We start from the raw sequence: 18,943 nt of genomic DNA, 5'->3' as shown, positions 1-18,943 counted from the left end.
CACTGGCACAATTCATTACAACATTTTTAACTATATTTCTTATGCTGTACTTTATATCCCGATGTCCTGTTTCCTTTTGACATGTCCTCATCATTCTTTGAAAACCTTGCTTTCTTGCACAAGATCTTTCAAGGGCATTTAATACTTTCCCTTTCTCTGGCTTGGAATCAGCCATTTCTTCAAAGAGTTTGATTCCGTTCGAAGGAGAATGACATTTAGAAACCAAGATCTGGAGGCACGTAACATTTTTCAAAATATTAAGTAACAGTGTAACTGTTTCCTTGGGTCACCATATGGAAGACTGTTGTGATGTGCAGTCCTAACTCTAGCTAGCATCACCTGAGTGACCTTGGCAATTGCCTTTATTCCCTGGAGCTTGATTCCTCATCTGAAAAGAAGTTGGAATCGGTAAGTACATATTTCTTAACCTTTTCGGGGTTAACCACAAGTTTGGGAATCTGATTTAAAAAAATACTATAGCCCCAACTCCCCAGAGACGAGCTCAAGTAAACAAAAATTTACAAACGTTTTAGAGGGGTTGAGGCTCCGAACCCAGGTGAGGTTATAGATCCCTGCATTAAGCTCTCTAGGGTCTCTTCAACGCTTTCTGTTAATCTATAAACTAGCGTGACGCTGTCAGAATGATTCCTCAGAAATATCAAACAGTGGAGGGATTTATATAGAAACAAAACGGAAAAGGGATACAAAGAAAGGAGCCTATGAGCAATGCATTGCTCAGCCACAGTTCTCTGCCGGTGCCAAATTTAGGACAACCTGTAGACACAGGTGAGAGGTTTTGGCGGGAAGTTCCAGGGGTTGGGCAGAGAACGCTGGAACAGGGGAAGGAGACTGCAGACAGGTCCCAGTCGCTGCACCCATCCGCTCCGTCCACCAGGGCTCGCTCTCGGTCTTCCGCTGGGAGGCTGAGGAATTGAGAAGGCCGGGGTCACCCCCGCCCGTGGCCGTGGCTAGGCGGCAAGCCGAGCGTTGAGAGCCGGAGCCCGGAAGGAACACGAAGTTCGGGCCCCGCCCGTCTTCCCTCAAGTCTACCTCCCAGCCTCCCGCCGCGACGTCGGCGGTGCTCCGGTCGCCATGGTGACCAATCTAGGCCCGGTCCCGCCCCCGCCCCCTGCCGCGGCCCCCTGACGTCGGCGCACGTCAGCAGCGGCGCGCGCCTGGCTGGGCCCTGCAGAGCTGGAGGGACGAAGCGGAGGAGCTTGCCCAGCGCTATTCGCCCGAGCTCTGCCGCGCAGCCGGCCCGCCAGCCCGCTCTCCGGCCCGCCGTGTCTAGCAGCGGGGCCCAGCATGGTCATGGCGGATGGCCCGAGGCACTTGCAGCGCGGGCCGGTCCGGGTGGGGTTCTACGACATCGAGGGCACGCTGGGCAAGGGCAACTTCGCCGTGGTGAAGCTGGGGCGGCACCGGATCACCAAAACGGAGGTGCGGCCCGGGGCTCGGCTGGAGCGTCCGAGGCGAGGGTTCGGGAGAGGAACTGGTTACCGAGAGGGGCGGCTGCAGCGGGGATATCCCAGAGGCCGGGTCACTAGCTGAAGCAAGAGGGCCTGGGACTGTGAGGACCCAGGAGGTGCAGGAGATGGGTGAGCGCCGAGGGGGTTGGGGCCCGGTCACTCGGACCCGAGTGTCGTCGGATTGGAAGCTCGACCAGCCGGGGCTTTGCCTTCCCTACGCGACCCCCGGTGGCCACGCGGAATTTCGTCCAGAGCCTTCCACCCTGGCCGTGACCTGGTCTGTGGCCTCCGGTCGGGAGCCCAAGTTCCGCGTCTTCCCTGCGTTCAGCTGGGGGTGGGGTAGGAGGGGAAGTCTCGGTGCTCCTGGGCTGCGGGGTGAGAGACGTCGCCAGCCCGTTGGTGGGGACAGCCCGCGCTTGGACTCCGGAGATGGGGCATCGCTTGTTCCCCGTGACCTCGGCTCCCCCCTCGGTCCCACGAGGAAGGGACCCCCATGCCCGAGAATGTGCGGACGGCCTGTGTTCCTTTTCTCTCCCTCCTTTCTCCCCACAGTGTCGCTGATTTGTTGTCAGGCTAGCTTGATCTCGTGCCTGAGGCATTTTCATCTAACACTCCAGACAATGGAACTGGTTAAAATGGTCATCTAGGCATTTGCACGGGTGGTGGGTTGGTGTTTCTTATCCTGGGTTGTCGTCCCTTTACCAGGTGTGTCTTATGACTGTGAATACGCGTTCCTTAACCCGCAGGAGATCACGCTCTGTACTCTTAAAGCCCTCAACTGCTTCCCGACGGTTATTTCAGCATCCCCCCACCCCACGCTCCTTTGCACATTCTAATGCACCGCACATATTTTCTCACAAGTCTCCCTTCTTACCTACCCACCCCCAACCCTTTCCTTCCACTGTCTCAAGCTGTTCCCCTCAGGGTCTCTTTCTTTCAGACGTGCAAATTAAATACTTTAGGAAAAACAGTAGAAATAAAACCATTATTTAGAGTAAAACCTTGTGTTTTTTTTACATACTCATTCTGCCTCTTTGTAGTTGTTCTGGAATTGCATTCTTTTTCAGTTTGTTTTTTTCCAGTTTTCACCCTTTTCAGTTTTTCCTTGTATTAGTGTGGATGTACTAAAGTTTGAATGTGGAATAACATAGGGCCTTTTTACTTTCCAGAAGGGCGGTGTATGGTGAAGGGCATTTTAAAGTTTGAGTAAGTTTCATAGCTGTTTTTCTTACAAGTTTTGTTTAACTTTGTTTTGTGGAGCCCATTTCCAAAAAGAAAGGGTATATGCTATTGTGTCATCTTCATTTTTCACTCTCCCTTACTGATCCTGAAGTAACCCAAATAGGACATTTTTTAGCATCAGGACCAAGATCACAGGTTTTCTTCTCAACAAATTTCTCAGCGTTAGCAATTTAGATTGTTTGTAATGCTAAATAATGTGATATGATGAGACTATTCTGATCCCAGCATTTTTTTTAAATGAAGAAATTGGTTCTATTCTTGCAAGGAACCATGGCCTAATGATACAGCATTTCCCCTTAAATTATGTGAAAAAGAAGGCATTTTAATGTGTATTTTTATATGGGTCTTTGCTTTGTGACTGTCTAAGAATCAAACAAATTGCATGTTATAGAGAGCATCTACAGAACTTCGGAGATATATATATATATAATGGTTGAATTCCAAACCTATCATTTCATAACATTTTTCTCATCAGCTCTTATCAGTATTAGTAGCGAGATTTAATTAAGTCAGCTGTTATTTATTAGGTGAAATTTAGGTAATACAGTATCTACTTAAGTACTGCTTAAGTGGGGTTAATAGTAACTGACACTTTCTGTTGAGCTTGACAGTTCAAAAGGTGTCCGTTTTCAACTGGTATTTCTTGTAGAGTTAGGGGGCACTGTGGAGTAGTATCGTGGTTTGGCTATCAGATGGAGATCAATTTGTAATTGAAGGCACAGGTCAGATGATGAAAGCACCCAGATCCTGAATTGTATGTGTACCATATGTGTTTAAAATCTTAAAAGCTAAATTTCTAGTCCACAGAGCCCATCTCCTTTGTGCTTTTCTAGAGGTTTCCATAAGATATGAAAATAAATGGTGTGGCCCTGGCCAGTGCATCTCAGTTGGGTTGGAGCGTCCTCCTGTAACCAAAAGGTTGCTGGTTGGATTCCCAGTCAGGGCACATACCTAGGTTGAGGGTTTGATCCCTGCTTTGGGCACAGAAAGCAACCAATTGATTCTTCTCTCTCTCTCATTGATATCTCTCTCTCTCTCCCTCCCTCTCTCTAAAGGCAATTTTTAAAAAATGTCTTCAGGTAAGGATAAAAAAAATTTTTAAGTGTGCATTTAACATAGGTGAATGTGTTTGTGGTAGTTTGGTGTGATTTGGAGGTATTAAAGTGGAAATATTAAAGGTGAGTGAAATTTCAAGGTAATTAAGGAAGAGAAAACTGTAGATTTCAAGTTTTGTAAAGTTGCTCTGAACTTTTATGGTAATTTGCACTTAGAATTGTTGAGCTACGGCACAGATACAAGTGTTTTTTAAAGAAGTATAGTATTTGTTAATGAGAGTTTTTTAAAATAAGTATTTGTTCATTCACTGTATTTTTATGTCTTTAATAAATACAACTACTACTTCAAATATAAATAAAGTGGCTAGTGGAAACTTTCAAGTTTTTAAAGATTGTGTTAGGTTCTCATTGCTGAACACAGTACAATAATTACAGTGAAAATAATGTATAAAGAGCAGTGTCAGCAAAATACCATTCTATTACTGCTTATAAAAGATTCTTCAATATAGTGTACTTTAACATCACTATGTTTGTGTGTTTTAAAACTTAGAGGTCTTTTATTCCCAGATTTGCAACCAAGGCAAATTTTAGGGCTTAGGTTGAACATCAGTGCACCCTCTTATTTTTAATGGGCTCTTCTCCATCTCTTGTTGTGTATCATTCAAAAAGAGTGTTTTCTACAGAGTTTGGGAGATCCAAGACTGTTTGCCTTTTAGGAAAAAATAATAGATAAAATGTTCATTTTGGTTTAAACTGTCAAATAGGTGAACATTAAGAAATATAAGTACATCATAATCTGAAGTGGTATTCTCATGTTAGACCTCTGTAAATTTTGCACACAAAAGGTAGCAGGTAGTGGTAGAATCTAGTTTTCTAATGTAATACTTTGTAAAAGCTTTGTAATATTGGTTTGTGGTTTATGAATTAGAGTAGCTAATTTTATAAAATTAGCATAATGGGAAATGAATAAAAGCATTTAGAATGTTAAACTATTTTAGGCAATAGTGGTTGGTAATTTGCTATGCTATAAGTGTCCTTGAGTAGGGTTTTCTTTTATAGTACTATACTAGCAAAGAACGTTTTCCTTTTATTATATGGCTAATTTTTTTTGTCTGTTAAATAAAATTTCAGGAAAGTCGTTTGTGCCCTTAAACTTTCTTATTTTCTGACTATTAAAGAAATATAGTCAATGTAGAAAATATATAAAAGAATACATAAAAACATACGTGTATAATTTCTTCACCAATAGGAATAAATAGTTCTTAACATTATGGCATATTTCCCTCTAGTCATCTTTTTTAATCATTTTTTCCACAGATGTGATCATATAGGTATACTTATATAAATTGTGTCTCTTTTTCCACTTATAGCCAAGCATTTTGCTTATTATATATAACTTTATAAAGCATTTTTAATAGCTTCAGTGTTCTACCTTACAGATGAATCCCATTTTACTTAACAGTTTCCTTATTATTGAACATTATATAGTTTCCAGTATTGACTTACAATAAATAATTGTCAGTTATATACATTTTTATGTATATAACTCTTTGTCTGCATTTTAAATTTTTCAGGGAGGAGGAATTGGGGGTAAATTCCTAGAAGGAAAATTACCAAGTGAGAAAGATACTTTTATATTAAAGGGTAAAATGTTTTTATCAAATTTATCATTTATTGAGAAATTTTAAAGTATAGATAAATGAAGAAAATTACCCATAATATCACTACGCAGAGATAACTGTCATTAGCTATTTTCAGACCTTTGACAGATAATTGAGTTTTCCTCAATACCATGCCTCTGTGTTACTTAGCTAAAGAACACATAAACATGTGGTTCATGAAATCCTAAAGATACTTTACAGAGGTTCTGAAAATTACCTTATTAACATGGCACCTAGGTGCTGACTACTTACTTATCCTTAAGAGAACCTGGAATGCAAAACTGATAGCAAGAACATTCTGAACAGTTTCTGTTCACTGAAAAGCTTTCTGTTTACATTTGGGGGTTTTTATATTTAGGCATAACTCTTTAACTACTATCTTAAAATGTAAGTACTTTAAAGCTTTCCAAATAAAGTATCAAAGTTACATTTTGGGGGCAACAAGTGAAGTAGAAACAAGTGAAGGGTATATTATGCCCTGATTGCAATATTTCTTGAAGAAGAGGACTTATTTTTTAATACAATTGAATTTTATATTTTACTTTAAATTTTGACTCCTCTTTATAACTTTAGTATTAATCTTGTGCTGTGAAGTAGTCTAGATTTCTGTACTATGTGCAACAGAAGGATTTGCTGCCAAATAATTTACTTGTGAATACTTGTATCTAGACCTGTTTATGATCTTTGTTGAAATAAAGATTTTACTTATGCTGGAATACATATGCTTTATTTGAAATTGTTCTCTAAGTGTCTTGGCACCCAGGCAAGTAATATTTAGCAAATTATTCTGTTCAAAGTGCTCTGTTCTTTTAGAGGAGTTGGGGGAGACAAACATGCAAAATAAGAGTTGTGTAAATGTTTATGTTCTTTAGAAGTTTTAAACTTTAACAGAGTTTAATGTGTTCTGATTTTAATTCCACTGGGAAATTGTATCTCAGTATCAGGCAATTAAGAAAACATTTTTTTGGAAATACTGAAACTGGCCTGGATTCTTGGATTCACATGATAACCTTTGATTTATGACCCACCACTGATGACAGATTCATTTCCTTGGAGCCAAAAGGATTCCAGAAATTCATTAAGATATTTTTCTTTCCTCTTTAGTGTACTTAGTACTTCTTTGACCTTCCACCTCCATATTTTTCATGTTATTTATGTAAAAGTACCTTTAAACAGAACATTTGTGGAGAATGCATTTTGACCCTTCAAAGAGAAATAGCGCGTATATCCAGTTTGAGATTATTAAAAGAATGAAGACTATTATTACATTTGAGAGTGTCATCAGAAAATATGTGTTTTTTGTTTCTTGTTTTTAAGAAAATATGTGTTTTAAAAAACATTTAAAAATGCTTTAAACAGGTTAAGAGATGAGTCTTGGGTAAATTAAACTAAAAATGTTGCTAAAATTTTCTTTTAAGTTCTCTAAAATAATCATAATATTTATGTGTTTTTCCTCAAGTTACAAAAGGAATTGTAGACTTTGCTTATTTATTGTAGACATTGTTGAAAAACTCAAGGTAAAAAAATAAACATTCTTAATTCCACCATCTAGACCCCAACACATAATTCAGTCCATATCCTCTTAATTATTCACATATATTCTATATATAGATAATAAAATTGATGTCATCTATACATATAATCTGTGTTTTTTAATTAATGTGTTAGTAACATTTCCGCAAGTGTTAAATAAACTGCCTAAAGCATGGTTAAATACTATCCTTGTATATAGCTATCTGTATTATAGTTATCAATTTCCTGTTATTGAACATTTAGATTACTTGTTTCTCTTTCAAAAATAATATTTCAGAGGGCATTCTCGTATATACATGTTTGTGTAGCTATCTTATTATTTTCTTAGGGTATTACCATAGTAATGGAAATTCTGGGTCAAGAAGTATGTGCTGCCCCGACTCGTGTGGCTCAGTGGGTTGCACCTTGTCCTGCAAACTGAGACGTCTTTGGTTTGATTCCAGTCTGGGCTCTGCCTGGGTTGTGGGCCAGGTCCCTGGTTGGGGGTCTGAGAGGCAGCTGATCAATGTTTCTCTGGCACATCTATGTTTCTTTCCCTCTCTTTCTCCCTCCCCTTTAAAATAATCTCCTTTCCCCTCTCAATCTATCAATGGATCAATGTATGTATGTCCTTACATCCATATCTTATGACATGACATACCAAATTGTCCTCCCAAAAAAGAGTACTTACAAATTTTCACCAGGAAGAATGCATATTTTCCAATAATATGATTTTTAAACCTTTTCTAGTTTGATGGAATAAAATAATATATTCTAATTTGCATTTCTTTGATTATTTGATTACACAGTTTCATGTGATAATTACATTTCTTTTGTGAATTGCTTGTTTGTTCTTCAGCCCTTGTTTTTTTTAATCCCCACCCAAGGATATATTTATTAATTTTTAGAGAGAGAGGAAGGGGGCGGGGAGAGAGACATTGATATGAGAGAAACATCAGTTGGTTTTCTCCCGTACCCACCCTGACCTAGGGTTGGAACCAGTAATGTAGGCATGTGCTCTCACCAGGGATCAGCCCACAACCTTTTGGTGCACAGGACAATGCTCCAACCACCTGAGCCACCCAGCCAGGGCTGGCCCATTTTTTAATTGAGTTGTCCTTTTTGTAGATTTGTTTAAATAATTTTCAAGGTAGGAGATTATTTATACTAATTTCTTTTATAGTCTTAAAAATTCTCAGTTCCATTTTTATGCATATAAAAGTATGCTAACATTTACCTTTACTCCAGTTGGTTTCACTTACCACTATAATCACATTAAATTTTAGTGTGGATTTGTGAATTTAGTGAGGATTTGTTTTATTATATAAATTTGTAAAAATCAAATTTTAAATTGGAAAAAAGTCTAATTTATTTATTAAAGGGTAGGTAATTAGAGAACTCCATGTCCTTTTTACTACCAACTTTTACTGCTTTCAGAAACCCTTTCATTGTAGACTGGTCAATCACATTCACTTTTCAGTCAAATGTTCTGATTCCCCACATGATTTGATATATAAACTTTAAAAGTGTGTTTATTTTTTAACTAGAAAAATCTAATTGTATGGTAAGGATAAGTCTACTTGGTACTTCAGAGGGATAGTGTAGAATTAGTAGTAAATAACACTGAAGCAGATGTTACCTGAGAGAGCAAACATGTTAATCCCTTCTGATTGGTTATTAGAAGAGTCGCTCTTACTGAGTAACTTCCTTGTACAGTTCCTCAAAACCACTTTTGTATGTGTGGTTTCTTTAAGATTAGTATTTCTTTAATGAGAAGTGAAATAATTGTTTCTACAATACTTCAAAAAGGGTAATATTACCACTAAATTATGTTTTTAAAAGTGAAAATATTCCTTTTATCTACCACCTTACCACTATTTGATTTCTGCTTTTACATTTAATCCTTGGTCTTCTGTGCAAACTTGTGTTTTACATAGTTGTTATTTTTATATGTATTGTTTTTTACTTAACATTATTGAAAACATTTCTATGTATATAGTCTTAGCTAATATTTAAATCATACCCATTTAATAGAGAATTCAGAAAATATGAAAATGACTAATATTTCACAGATGAAGAAATTAGCATATGTGATCAATATAGTAACTCCACTTGTCCTTTTTTCTCATTAGAAAAGTATTCATGCTCATTGAAGAAAAAATGTACAGAAAAATATACAAAAATATATAAGAATCCATTATTTTTTTCACCCACTGATAATATTTCATTATATTTTTATCTATTTTTTTGGCCTTTTTTTCTTGTAGTAAGACTGTGTTGATATCTTTTTTTTTTAAGATTTTATTTATTTATTTTTAGAGAGGGAAAGGAGGGAGGGGGGGGGAGAGAAACATCAATGTGCGGTTGCTGGGGGTCATGGCCTGCAACCCAGGCATGTACCCTGACTGGGAATTGAACCTGCGACACTTTGGTTCGCAGCCCGCACTCAATCCACTGAGCCACGCCAGCCAGAGTCGATATCTTATTTTTAATTTAACATTCTAGCATAAGCATTTTTCCATATTATTAAAAGAAACCATTTTAATAGCTGTATTAATAGTCATAAGCTTAACATAACTTGTGTATTTATTCCCCAGTTATTGGGTCCATTTTCAGTGTTATAAATAATACTCTATTGAATATATTTACACAAAAATATTTTTTATTATTTCAGATTATTTCTTTCAAATAATTATCAGTCTACAGCTGTATCACCCTGAACATGCCTGATCTTGTCAAATAATTATCAGAAGCAGAATCCTTAGGTTAAATGGGACGGACAGTTTTTAAGGTTCTTGGTATTATCAAGTCGCCTTCCAGAAAAATTATAACCTATTTTATATAACTAGGGGCAATTCATAAAAGTGACCATCCTGTTGATCCTTAGCTCATAAGGGTATTTATTTTTTAATCTTTGTAAATACTGTAAGTGAAAATAGTATCTTTTGAGATATAATTGACATATTAGATACTTTGTTTGTAATTCACATTTTCCTATTTCTGAGGTTACAATATTCAGTGTTGCTACTTTACATGGGATTTAGTTTGATAGTAATCATTTTATCCAATATACCCTCCAAATTTGCATAGGAAACTTTTCTTTCAAACTCTCACAGAAGTAATATTAATTTTTCTATCTCCAGTAAGTTCACTGAAGGTTATTTTAAAGATAATGCATGCATAATTGGGATTTAGGAGGTTGAGTAATTTAGATGAATAACAAAAAATGGGTCCCTTCAGTTTACAGAGTTCCTTGCTTGACTTTGTTACCACTATGGAGATTTTGTCTTAGGAACTATGTTTGGAATTAAGAGATGCAGAGAGTAAGTTCCCAGAAATCTTAAGTTCATAGTTAACTTGAAAATAAACTGTTGGAATACAATTCTTTTGTGAGTTGGGACTTTTGTACCCCACTGAGGAAATCTCAAAATGTAGAACTTGTTGATGGAATTTGTTTTCCAAAAAGTGTTCTGTTTGTTCTCACAGAGTTATTAAGTTCCTTCAGGGTAAGAATTAGATCTCATTTTTGTATCCCAGGCATAATCCTGTGCACACAAGAGGTGTTCAGTAAATGTTTGAATGATTGGCTCTCTCAATAGTGAAAAAATTGAACTTGGAGTTAGAAGGCCTGAAGTTTTTTTCCCATTAATTCACTTCAGCTTTAGGACCTTCGTAAATTGCATAGTATCTTTGAAACTCAGTTTCATCAACTCATGAGTCTACTGCTTGTTACATTTACTCTACAAAGTTGAGAAACAAATGAGATAAACTTTGTTAAAATATGCTAAAGTATTTTGTTAAATAGTGATGAGCAGTTGTGAAGGTCATCATCATCATCATCATTATCATCATCATCATCGTATGTCTGAGGAGTACTTGGTAAAGAGTTCCATTGTTTCCTCTTCTTTCTGGACCTACAACTGGACTGTTTCTTGGCCCCTCTGGCATTTAGATGTGGTCATGTGACTGAGTTCTTATTAACAGAGTAAACAATGTGTGCCATAAAAACCTCTTATGAGGGGTCGTCCAAGTTTTCTGTTTTTCTGGAATGGAGACGACCTTCAGGTTAACCCTGGAATCCACCCATTACAGGTAGCAGGCCACCTTGAATCTTGTGTGCCTTCATGGAGGAGGGCCACCTGCTAACTTTTTACGTATCCAGTTTTGCTCCCCGAGCAAGAAATAAACTATTGTATCTGAATCATTACTTTTGGGGTCTACTTGTTAATCCTACTATTATAAGCAAGGAGCATGTTAACATATGCTTTATTTTTTCTTTAGTGCTTTACCTTTTCCTAATCTTATAGCAGCCTTACAAACAAGGGATAACATGATAAAAACATAAATATGTAAACTTGTGGTCCATATATATGCAGTCTGTGACCCAAGGTAAAATTTAGAAGAGAATTATGTTTTGTCATTTGAGGTTTTTTTGGATAAGAAAAGTTAAATGAGGTTTATAACTTGTTAAAATTTAGATAGTTTATATATTTTTTACTTTTTTTATTATTTGAAGGCAAGGTTATAAAAGCATATAAAAGAGAAGCTATCTCTTGGTAATACCTTGCTTTAATTGGTATTTAATATCCAGACTTTTTCTTTAACATTAAACATGATACTCAATATTTTATTATATGTAATTCAAATTTTCTTAATGACAGTAATCATGCTGCAATTTTAAAAACCATGATTCTTTTCACTCCAGTTCTTTTTCTATTTATTAGATGGTTGTGACCCATTTTGTTTGAAAGCTTTGTTGGTGGAGAGGGGTTACTGGTGGCTAGACTCACTCCAGAGATTATAGGGCAACACATTTTCTTCCAAATATGCCCCTGGGAAGCTTTCTAAGAAATATTGAGGAGATTCAAGTATACACTTATCTTTTTATCTACCAACTTTTATCCAAAGTAAATGAAAATACTGTGCTCAGGTGATAATGGCTGCTCATTTCTAGCAAAGTTTAGTGCTTTTTACTTTCTACAATATTTTGATTACAGAAGCAAAATACTAACAGACATAATCAAAATAGCCACCATAAAGCCCATGCACTTTACTGCCTAGCAAAGAAGCTATGTCCTTTATTCTTAGGCAAAATTTTAATTTTATCCATTATATTTAGTAATCTGATTTCTTCAGGAACTTGAGTTCTTGTGTGGGTTGCAGTTAATTCAATCAGGAAACAAGCTGTGACAGCAAATTAGACATAGAGAAAGGTAAGAAATAAACCTCACAGTAGAGATAATAGCAAAGGACAAAGTAGCTGTAAGGAAAGAATTAAAAACTAATTGTATTGCATTGGCCATAAGATGGCTCTAGTAACACTTAGTTGTCTTTAACTTCATTCAAAATCAATTTTGTTAGATTGTGACAGATGCCATATCAGCATGAATTTTTTTAAAAACATCAAAATGGGTGAATTTTTGTGTAGCCTTTTTAACATTGAAGATGGAAGAAAATAAGCAATGTTTTTGGCATATTATGCTTCATTATTTCAAGAAAGGTAAAAACAACTGAAATGCAGTGAAAAGCTTTGTGCAGTATATGGAGAAGGTGCTGTGACTGATGGAATGTGTCAAAAGTGGTTTGTGAAGTATCATGCTGAAGATTTCTCACTGGACAATGCTCCATGGTCAGGTAGACCAATTCAAATTGATAGCAATCAAATCAAGATATTGATTGAGAATAATCAACATTATACCACAGAGGAGATAGCTAACATATTCAAAATATCCAAATCAGTAAAGTTATTGAGAAAATGAAAAATGTGTCTTTTACAGAAAAAAACATAGGGACTTTTTGGCCAACCTAATGTCTGAGGGAATCTGGAAGCTAAGCTCTATTTTCTTGGATACCTTTTAAGAATCTTGAGCTATTACAGCATGCACAATAATTGGCATTTAAAATTACCCTGAAACAACATAAAACAGAACTGTGTTCAGAACACATACATAGAATATGAAGTACATTTAAGAGACTACAATTAAATTTGGGTGTTGTCTAATTATTTACAAATTTTATTTAAGTCAGATGGCTTATTTTTCAACCAACTAGTAATTTTTAAAAATTAGGTTCTGTTGGTTGTATGAAAGAAAAGTACATGATTGTTGCTTTCTGATTACCTAGTTATTCACCTTCAAATGCAGGGTCAACTCATTAACCCTGGAGTGTTCCAATCTAGGTAGGACAGGCAGAGGCCACATTCTTAAAAACCAGAGTCCTTTAAGGAAGTCAAAATTTAAAGTAATTCCTGACATTTGAGTTTTTGCACTTTGATTTTGAAAACAAAATTTAATCCAGTTGGTATCTTTCATGTAGATGGATTTTGATACTTCATATTTAGCTTTTTACTAGAAAGATAGTTTGTATTCTCTGGAACCTATCACTTGCTTTTCTGGAAAAATTTTATTCTATTACAATAGAAACTGTCCTCTACTTGGCTGATCATTTATTTATAGATACTTTGCAGTGGGATAACTAGTTGAAACTGTTGAGATTTTATTTCTTTAATATGTAAATGGGGTAAAAAGGCATTGCATTGGTATTGAAAGAGGAATGTGTTTCATTACAGTAATTTTGCAGGGTTACTCTTCATAGCACACTGAAGACACTCCTGAACAGAATCTGCCACTGTGTCTTACACATGGTAGATGTTTAAGAAGTATTTGTTGAGTGAACGAATGAGTATTGAATTTAAACTAGCTATCACCATAGGAACCTACACGCAAAGTCTCAGATGTCATTTATTAAAAAGTTTCTAGCTAGAAAATGTTAACCATTGTATACTGATTGTATTTATTTTTGTGTGGGTTACAGGTGGCGATAAAAATTATAGATAAATCTCAGCTGGATGCAGTGAACCTTGAGAAAATCTACCGAGAAGTACAAATAATGAAAATGTTAGACCATCCTCACATAATCAAACTTTATCAGGTACAATTTAGCCTTACAGCTTTCTATGCTTCTCACATTCATTTCTCTATTTTGCATCATTTCTCTCTTTCATGTTAGTTTTTTCAATGTTTTAAAAAAGGATAATGTCATGCTTTTATTAAGCTGAGTATACCCCTCTTTTATATATTTAAATTTAAAAATTAGGAAACTAAAATCTACTAGTAGCATAATTTTGTCTCTTAGACTGTAAGTTATTTACTAACATCTTGTTAGAAGCTCAAAATCGGCAATTGTAGGTATATATACACCACAGAAGTCGGTTTAGAAGTCAAGGCATTTTTCCGCTCTCAGACACCTGGTACTAGCATACCATTGTGTGCACTGAAATGGGTTAGCGTAAGTGTCCACTGGGGTTTAAGAAGATATTACAACTTCTAATTATGTTTATTTTTAAATTTACCTTCTTGTGTGTATTTTCTTACTGTATTTTTTCCATTACCATTTAGTCCCCTCGTACTCTCCTCCCCCACACAATCACCACATTATTGTCCATACCCAAGAGTCCTTTTCCCTTTTTGCTCATTTTTAATGTACATAATATATTTATACAGTGGCCCAAGTACATAATTTGTGTCTCTTTATGTATATATTCATAAATATATATACATACCTATGTATATATACACATGCATGCATATATACATATATATCTATATTTGCCTAAACAACTTTTTATTGATAGAAATTTGCAATTTAAAAGGTGTGGGGACCATCAGCATTACCATTAGCTAAAAATGAGACAGTGTGGTGTGCCACTCAAAACAATTCCTGAAACACTGAAACTATAGCAGACCTCTTAGGTCAGATTTATATCAGAGTATTTCTCCCTTTAAGCTTTTTTTTTTTTTAAGATTTTATTTATTCATTTAGAGTGGAAGGGAGGGAGAGAGGATGAGAAACATCAGTATGTGGTTGCCTCTCACATGGCCCCCCACTGGGGACCTGGCCTGCAACCCAGGCATGTGCCCTGACTGGGAATTGAACTGGTGACTCCCTTTAAGCTTTTTTCTTCCTTTTAATTCTAAGTGGATACTTACAAGAAAATAATCACATATGATATGAACCATATCCCTGATGAACCATAAGACAAAGTGAGGTTAAAACCTCTAGGCTGCACATGATAATTCTGTGTTTATTTGAACTAAATAATCAGTTAAGCTGATTTACTGTTTGACTTGTTTAGACACAAATTGTAGGTAGCTCTTAGTTTTTTGGTCTGATAGGCAAGTCCTACACCTACATGTTAGACAAAATTCATTTCAGCCTTTCAGTAAATAGGAGTTCAGTTTTATGCTATTAGCGTGTGCCAGTACATAAAGCAATAGTGTTACAGAGAAGCAATCTAAAATTCACTCCTTTTGAATCTGTAAATTCATTTCCTTACAGTTCAGTTTATAGTTTGGAAAGTCAAATTTTTTTGTTTTTTTTTTTGTTTTTTTTTTTAAAGATTTTATTTATTTATTTTTAGAGAGGGAAGGGAGGGAGAAAGAGAGAGAGAGAAACATCAACGTGCAGTTCTGGGGGTCATGGCCTGCAACCCAGGCATGTATCCTGACTGGGAATCGAACCTGCAACACTTTGGTTTGCAGCCCGCGCTCAATCCACTGAGCTACACCAGCCAGGGCTAGAAAGTCAAGTTTATGACAATAACAGACTTCTTTTCTGAACCTAGGAAAACTAATTTAAATAAAAGTGTATATAGCAGTGGAGTTAATGAAGAAGCTTTGAACAATGTTTTAAAATAGTAATACCGTGTGACAATATTAAACTATAGTAGAAGGACTGTCACATTGTGCCAGATTAAGTAGGCTCTAGGCCAGATAAACTGAGCTGTATTTTATTATCCTTTTCTTGATTGCAGTCTGCCATATAACAGGGCTAGAAAACTTAGGGAGGAGGTGGTAAAAAGTTGATCTTCACAACTCCTGTTACCTTTATTAGTATTTTCAAACTTGAATGTGCATAATAATCACGTGGGGATTTTGTTAACATGTAAATTCTGAGTCGGTAGCTCTGGGGTGGAGGCTGAGACCATACATCTCTGACAGGCACCTGGGTATTGCCACTGCTGCTGGTCTGTGAAAACCCTTGGAAGAGCAAGGCTCTGGGTTTTTCGCAAAGTGTTAGCATCAGGATATTGTGTCTTGTAAACTTGGCCAGCTCCTGAGGTGTTCATAACATTGACACTTTTACTAGTAGTTTTAAACTAAGTAACTCTATGGAATGTTGTGGTAAATTGCAATTCTTTTTTATCAGACTAATATGGAATTATTTATCAATAGGTGATGGAGACCAAAAACATGTTATACCTTGTGACAGAATATGCCAAAAATGGAGAAATTTTTGGTAAGTACTTTTCCTTAATTTTTTAAAATTTGAAAATGTCACTAATCTTCATGAATGGAGTATTTTCTGTTCTCCCTTTTTAAGAGTTGGTAACATGAATTAGACATTTTTAAGCATTAGAATATAATAAAATATCCAGTAAGCTAAAAATATGAAATGTAATTTATTCTCTTATTTTTATGATATTAAAGGTACTGCTTAATGTTCTCATCTGTGTTAAAGAGATTGGAAAATGTAATGTAGGGAGAAACTTTCATTCATATTGCAAGGGAGATGTTCTTCCCTTTTATCATCCTTTTTACCCTCCTTTTTGACAACTATTTATTGAGTTCTCACTATATCCCAGGCACTGTAGTAGGTATAAAGGGTATAGTGGAAATCTAAGTAACACAATCCCTACCATCATGGATCATAAACGGTGTAGTAAGCCCTTAACTCGAGCTGTAAGACCTTGGCCAAGTCACTGTACTTTTCTGGGACTCGGTTCTTTTACCTCTAATAAATTATTTGAGTAACTGGTTTCTGTGATCCATTCTTACACTTAAAAATTATGAATATTTTATTCTAGCTCATATGTTTTATTTTTATTCTGTGGAGCCACAAGGGTGTAGGTACTCTAAATATTTTTAGTTTTTAACCTAAATTTAAGTCCAAAATTATTTTTTCAACGGCTTTATAAATTGCACATATTTTAAGGTATACAATTTGATAAGTTTTGTGTGTGTGAAAGAAACCATCACCACAATATATCCACCACTCTCAAAAGCTTTCGTGAGCCCTTTGTAATCTGTCTTGCCCGCCTCACTACCAGGCCATCAGTGATCTGTTTTCTGACTCTGGAGTTTAGTTCATGCCTTCTAGAGTTCTGCATAAATGTAATCATACAGTATGTGCTCTCATGTGTGGTTTCTTTTTCCCAATATAATTATTTTAGGATTCATCCATTTTGTTGTATGTAGCAACATGTCACTTCTTTCTATCATTAGTAGATCCTATTTTATTAATATACCCCAATTTGCTTGTTCATTCATGTGTTGATAGACATTTGGGTTGGTTTCAGTTTTTGGCTATTACATGTCAATTGCATTGAACATCCATGTACAGGTGTTTAACTTATAGTCTACCCTCAAGTAATATTCAGCACCTCACACATAGTGTGAGAACCTTGTAATAGCATACTTCTTTTTTGCCTTTCCTTGTCATACTTTTTCTTACACGTATTTTATAAACTATAGTGTTATTGCTTTTGTTTAAAAAGTCAGTTACGTTTAGCCCTGGCTGGTGTAGCTCAGTGGATTGAGCGCAGGCTGCGAACCAAAGTGTCGCAGGTTCGATTCCCAGTCAAGCCACATACCGGGTTGCAGGCCACGGCCCCCAGTAACTGCACATTGATGTTTCTCCTTCTCTCTCTTTCTCCCTCCCTTTCCTCTCTAAAAATAAATAAATAAATAAATAAATAAATAAATAAATGTCAATTATGTTTAAAAGAGATTTCCATAGTTTTTTGAATCTTATATATTTAGCAGTGGCGTTATCATTGCCACATCTCTATATTCCTTTGTGTAGATACATTCTTTTCATTTGGTTTTACTTTTCTTCTGCTTGAAGAATTTTCTTTACCATTTCTTGAGTACAGGTCTGTTGGTGATGAAATCTTTCAGCTTCTGTATATCTAAAATAATCTTATTTTGTCTATTTTTGAAACAGATTATACTGGGTATATATTTGTAGGTTGACTTTTTTTCTTCAGTACTTAAAAGGTGTCGCTCTACTGTCTTCTCATTTGCATTATTTCTGACAAGAAATCTGCTGTCATCTTTTTATCCCTCTGTATGCAATGTCCCTTCTCTGGCTACTTTTAAGATTTCTTGTTTATCACTGATTTTAACAATTTGATTATGATGTGCCTTTCTATGCTTTTCTTCATGATTCTTATGTTTGATGTTCACTGAACTTCTTGGATTTATGAATATACAATTTCCATCAAATTCAGAAATTTTTTAGCCGTTATTTTCTTAACCAATTTTTCTGGCTCACCCCTCTCTCTTCTTCTTCAGAGACCTCAGTTATACACACATTAGGCTACTTGAAATTCTCCCACAGTTCACTGATGCACTTTTCTATTTTAAAAATTCCTATTTCTCTCTATATCATTTTTTTTGGATAGCTGCTATGTTCTATGTCTTAAATTTACTAATCTTTTCTTCTACAATGCCTAATCTTCCACTAATCTCATCCAGTTTGTTTTTCATTTAGACATTGTCATTTTCAGCTCTATAAACTTGACTAGGGCCTTTTTTTTAACATCCACATTTTCAGTTGGCTTTTTGAGCATAGGGAATACAGTTATGTATTAATTCAATGTCCATTTCTCTCAACTCTGGCATCTCTGTCAGTTTTGAATCAGTTTTAAATGATTGATATTTCTTCTCAGTTTTGGTTATATTTTGTCACTTTTTTACATGCCTGCTAGTCTTTGACTGGATGGCAGACATTGTCAGTTTTACCTTACTGGTTATCATACATTTTTGTATTTCTATAACACATCTTGACTTTTGTCCTGGTATATAGTTAAGCTATTTGGAAACAGTTTGGCCCATTTGGGTGGGGTTTTTTGTTTGTTTGCTTGCTTGTTTATGATTGGAGCAGTGCTCGGTCTAATTATTTCCCACTTTGGAGTACGTTACTCAGTAACCCGTAAATTTGG

At 36.0% G+C, this 18,943-nt stretch overlaps 1 protein-coding gene across 2 annotated transcripts in view; it reads left to right on the top strand.

The window, feature by feature from the left end:
- The first annotated feature begins 1,164 nt into the window (after window positions 1-1,164).
- Window positions 1,165-18,943, top strand: part of SIK2 (salt inducible kinase 2) — a 135,777-nt gene continuing 117,998 nt past the window's right edge. The window contains exons 1-3 of one of the 2 annotated variants that reach the window (XM_036028587.1): window positions 1,165-1,440; window positions 13,753-13,869; window positions 16,173-16,236. In XM_036028587.1, coding sequence (XP_035884480.1) covers window positions 1,306-1,440; window positions 13,753-13,869; window positions 16,173-16,236 — 316 coding nt within the window. In that variant the 5' untranslated portion in view covers window positions 1,165-1,305. The remainder of the gene's footprint in view (window positions 1,441-13,752; window positions 13,870-16,172; window positions 16,237-18,943) is intronic. The other variant, XM_028515777.2, reaches the window with a different exon arrangement.

The sequence above is a fragment of the Phyllostomus discolor genome, chromosome 6 (genome assembly GCF_004126475.2).
Source record: "Phyllostomus discolor isolate MPI-MPIP mPhyDis1 chromosome 6, mPhyDis1.pri.v3, whole genome shotgun sequence".
In the NCBI taxonomy this organism is placed as follows: Eukaryota; Metazoa; Chordata; class Mammalia; order Chiroptera; family Phyllostomidae; genus Phyllostomus; species Phyllostomus discolor.
Note: the sequence above shows the minus strand (reverse complement) of the source record. Positions and strands in the feature narration are given on the sequence as shown.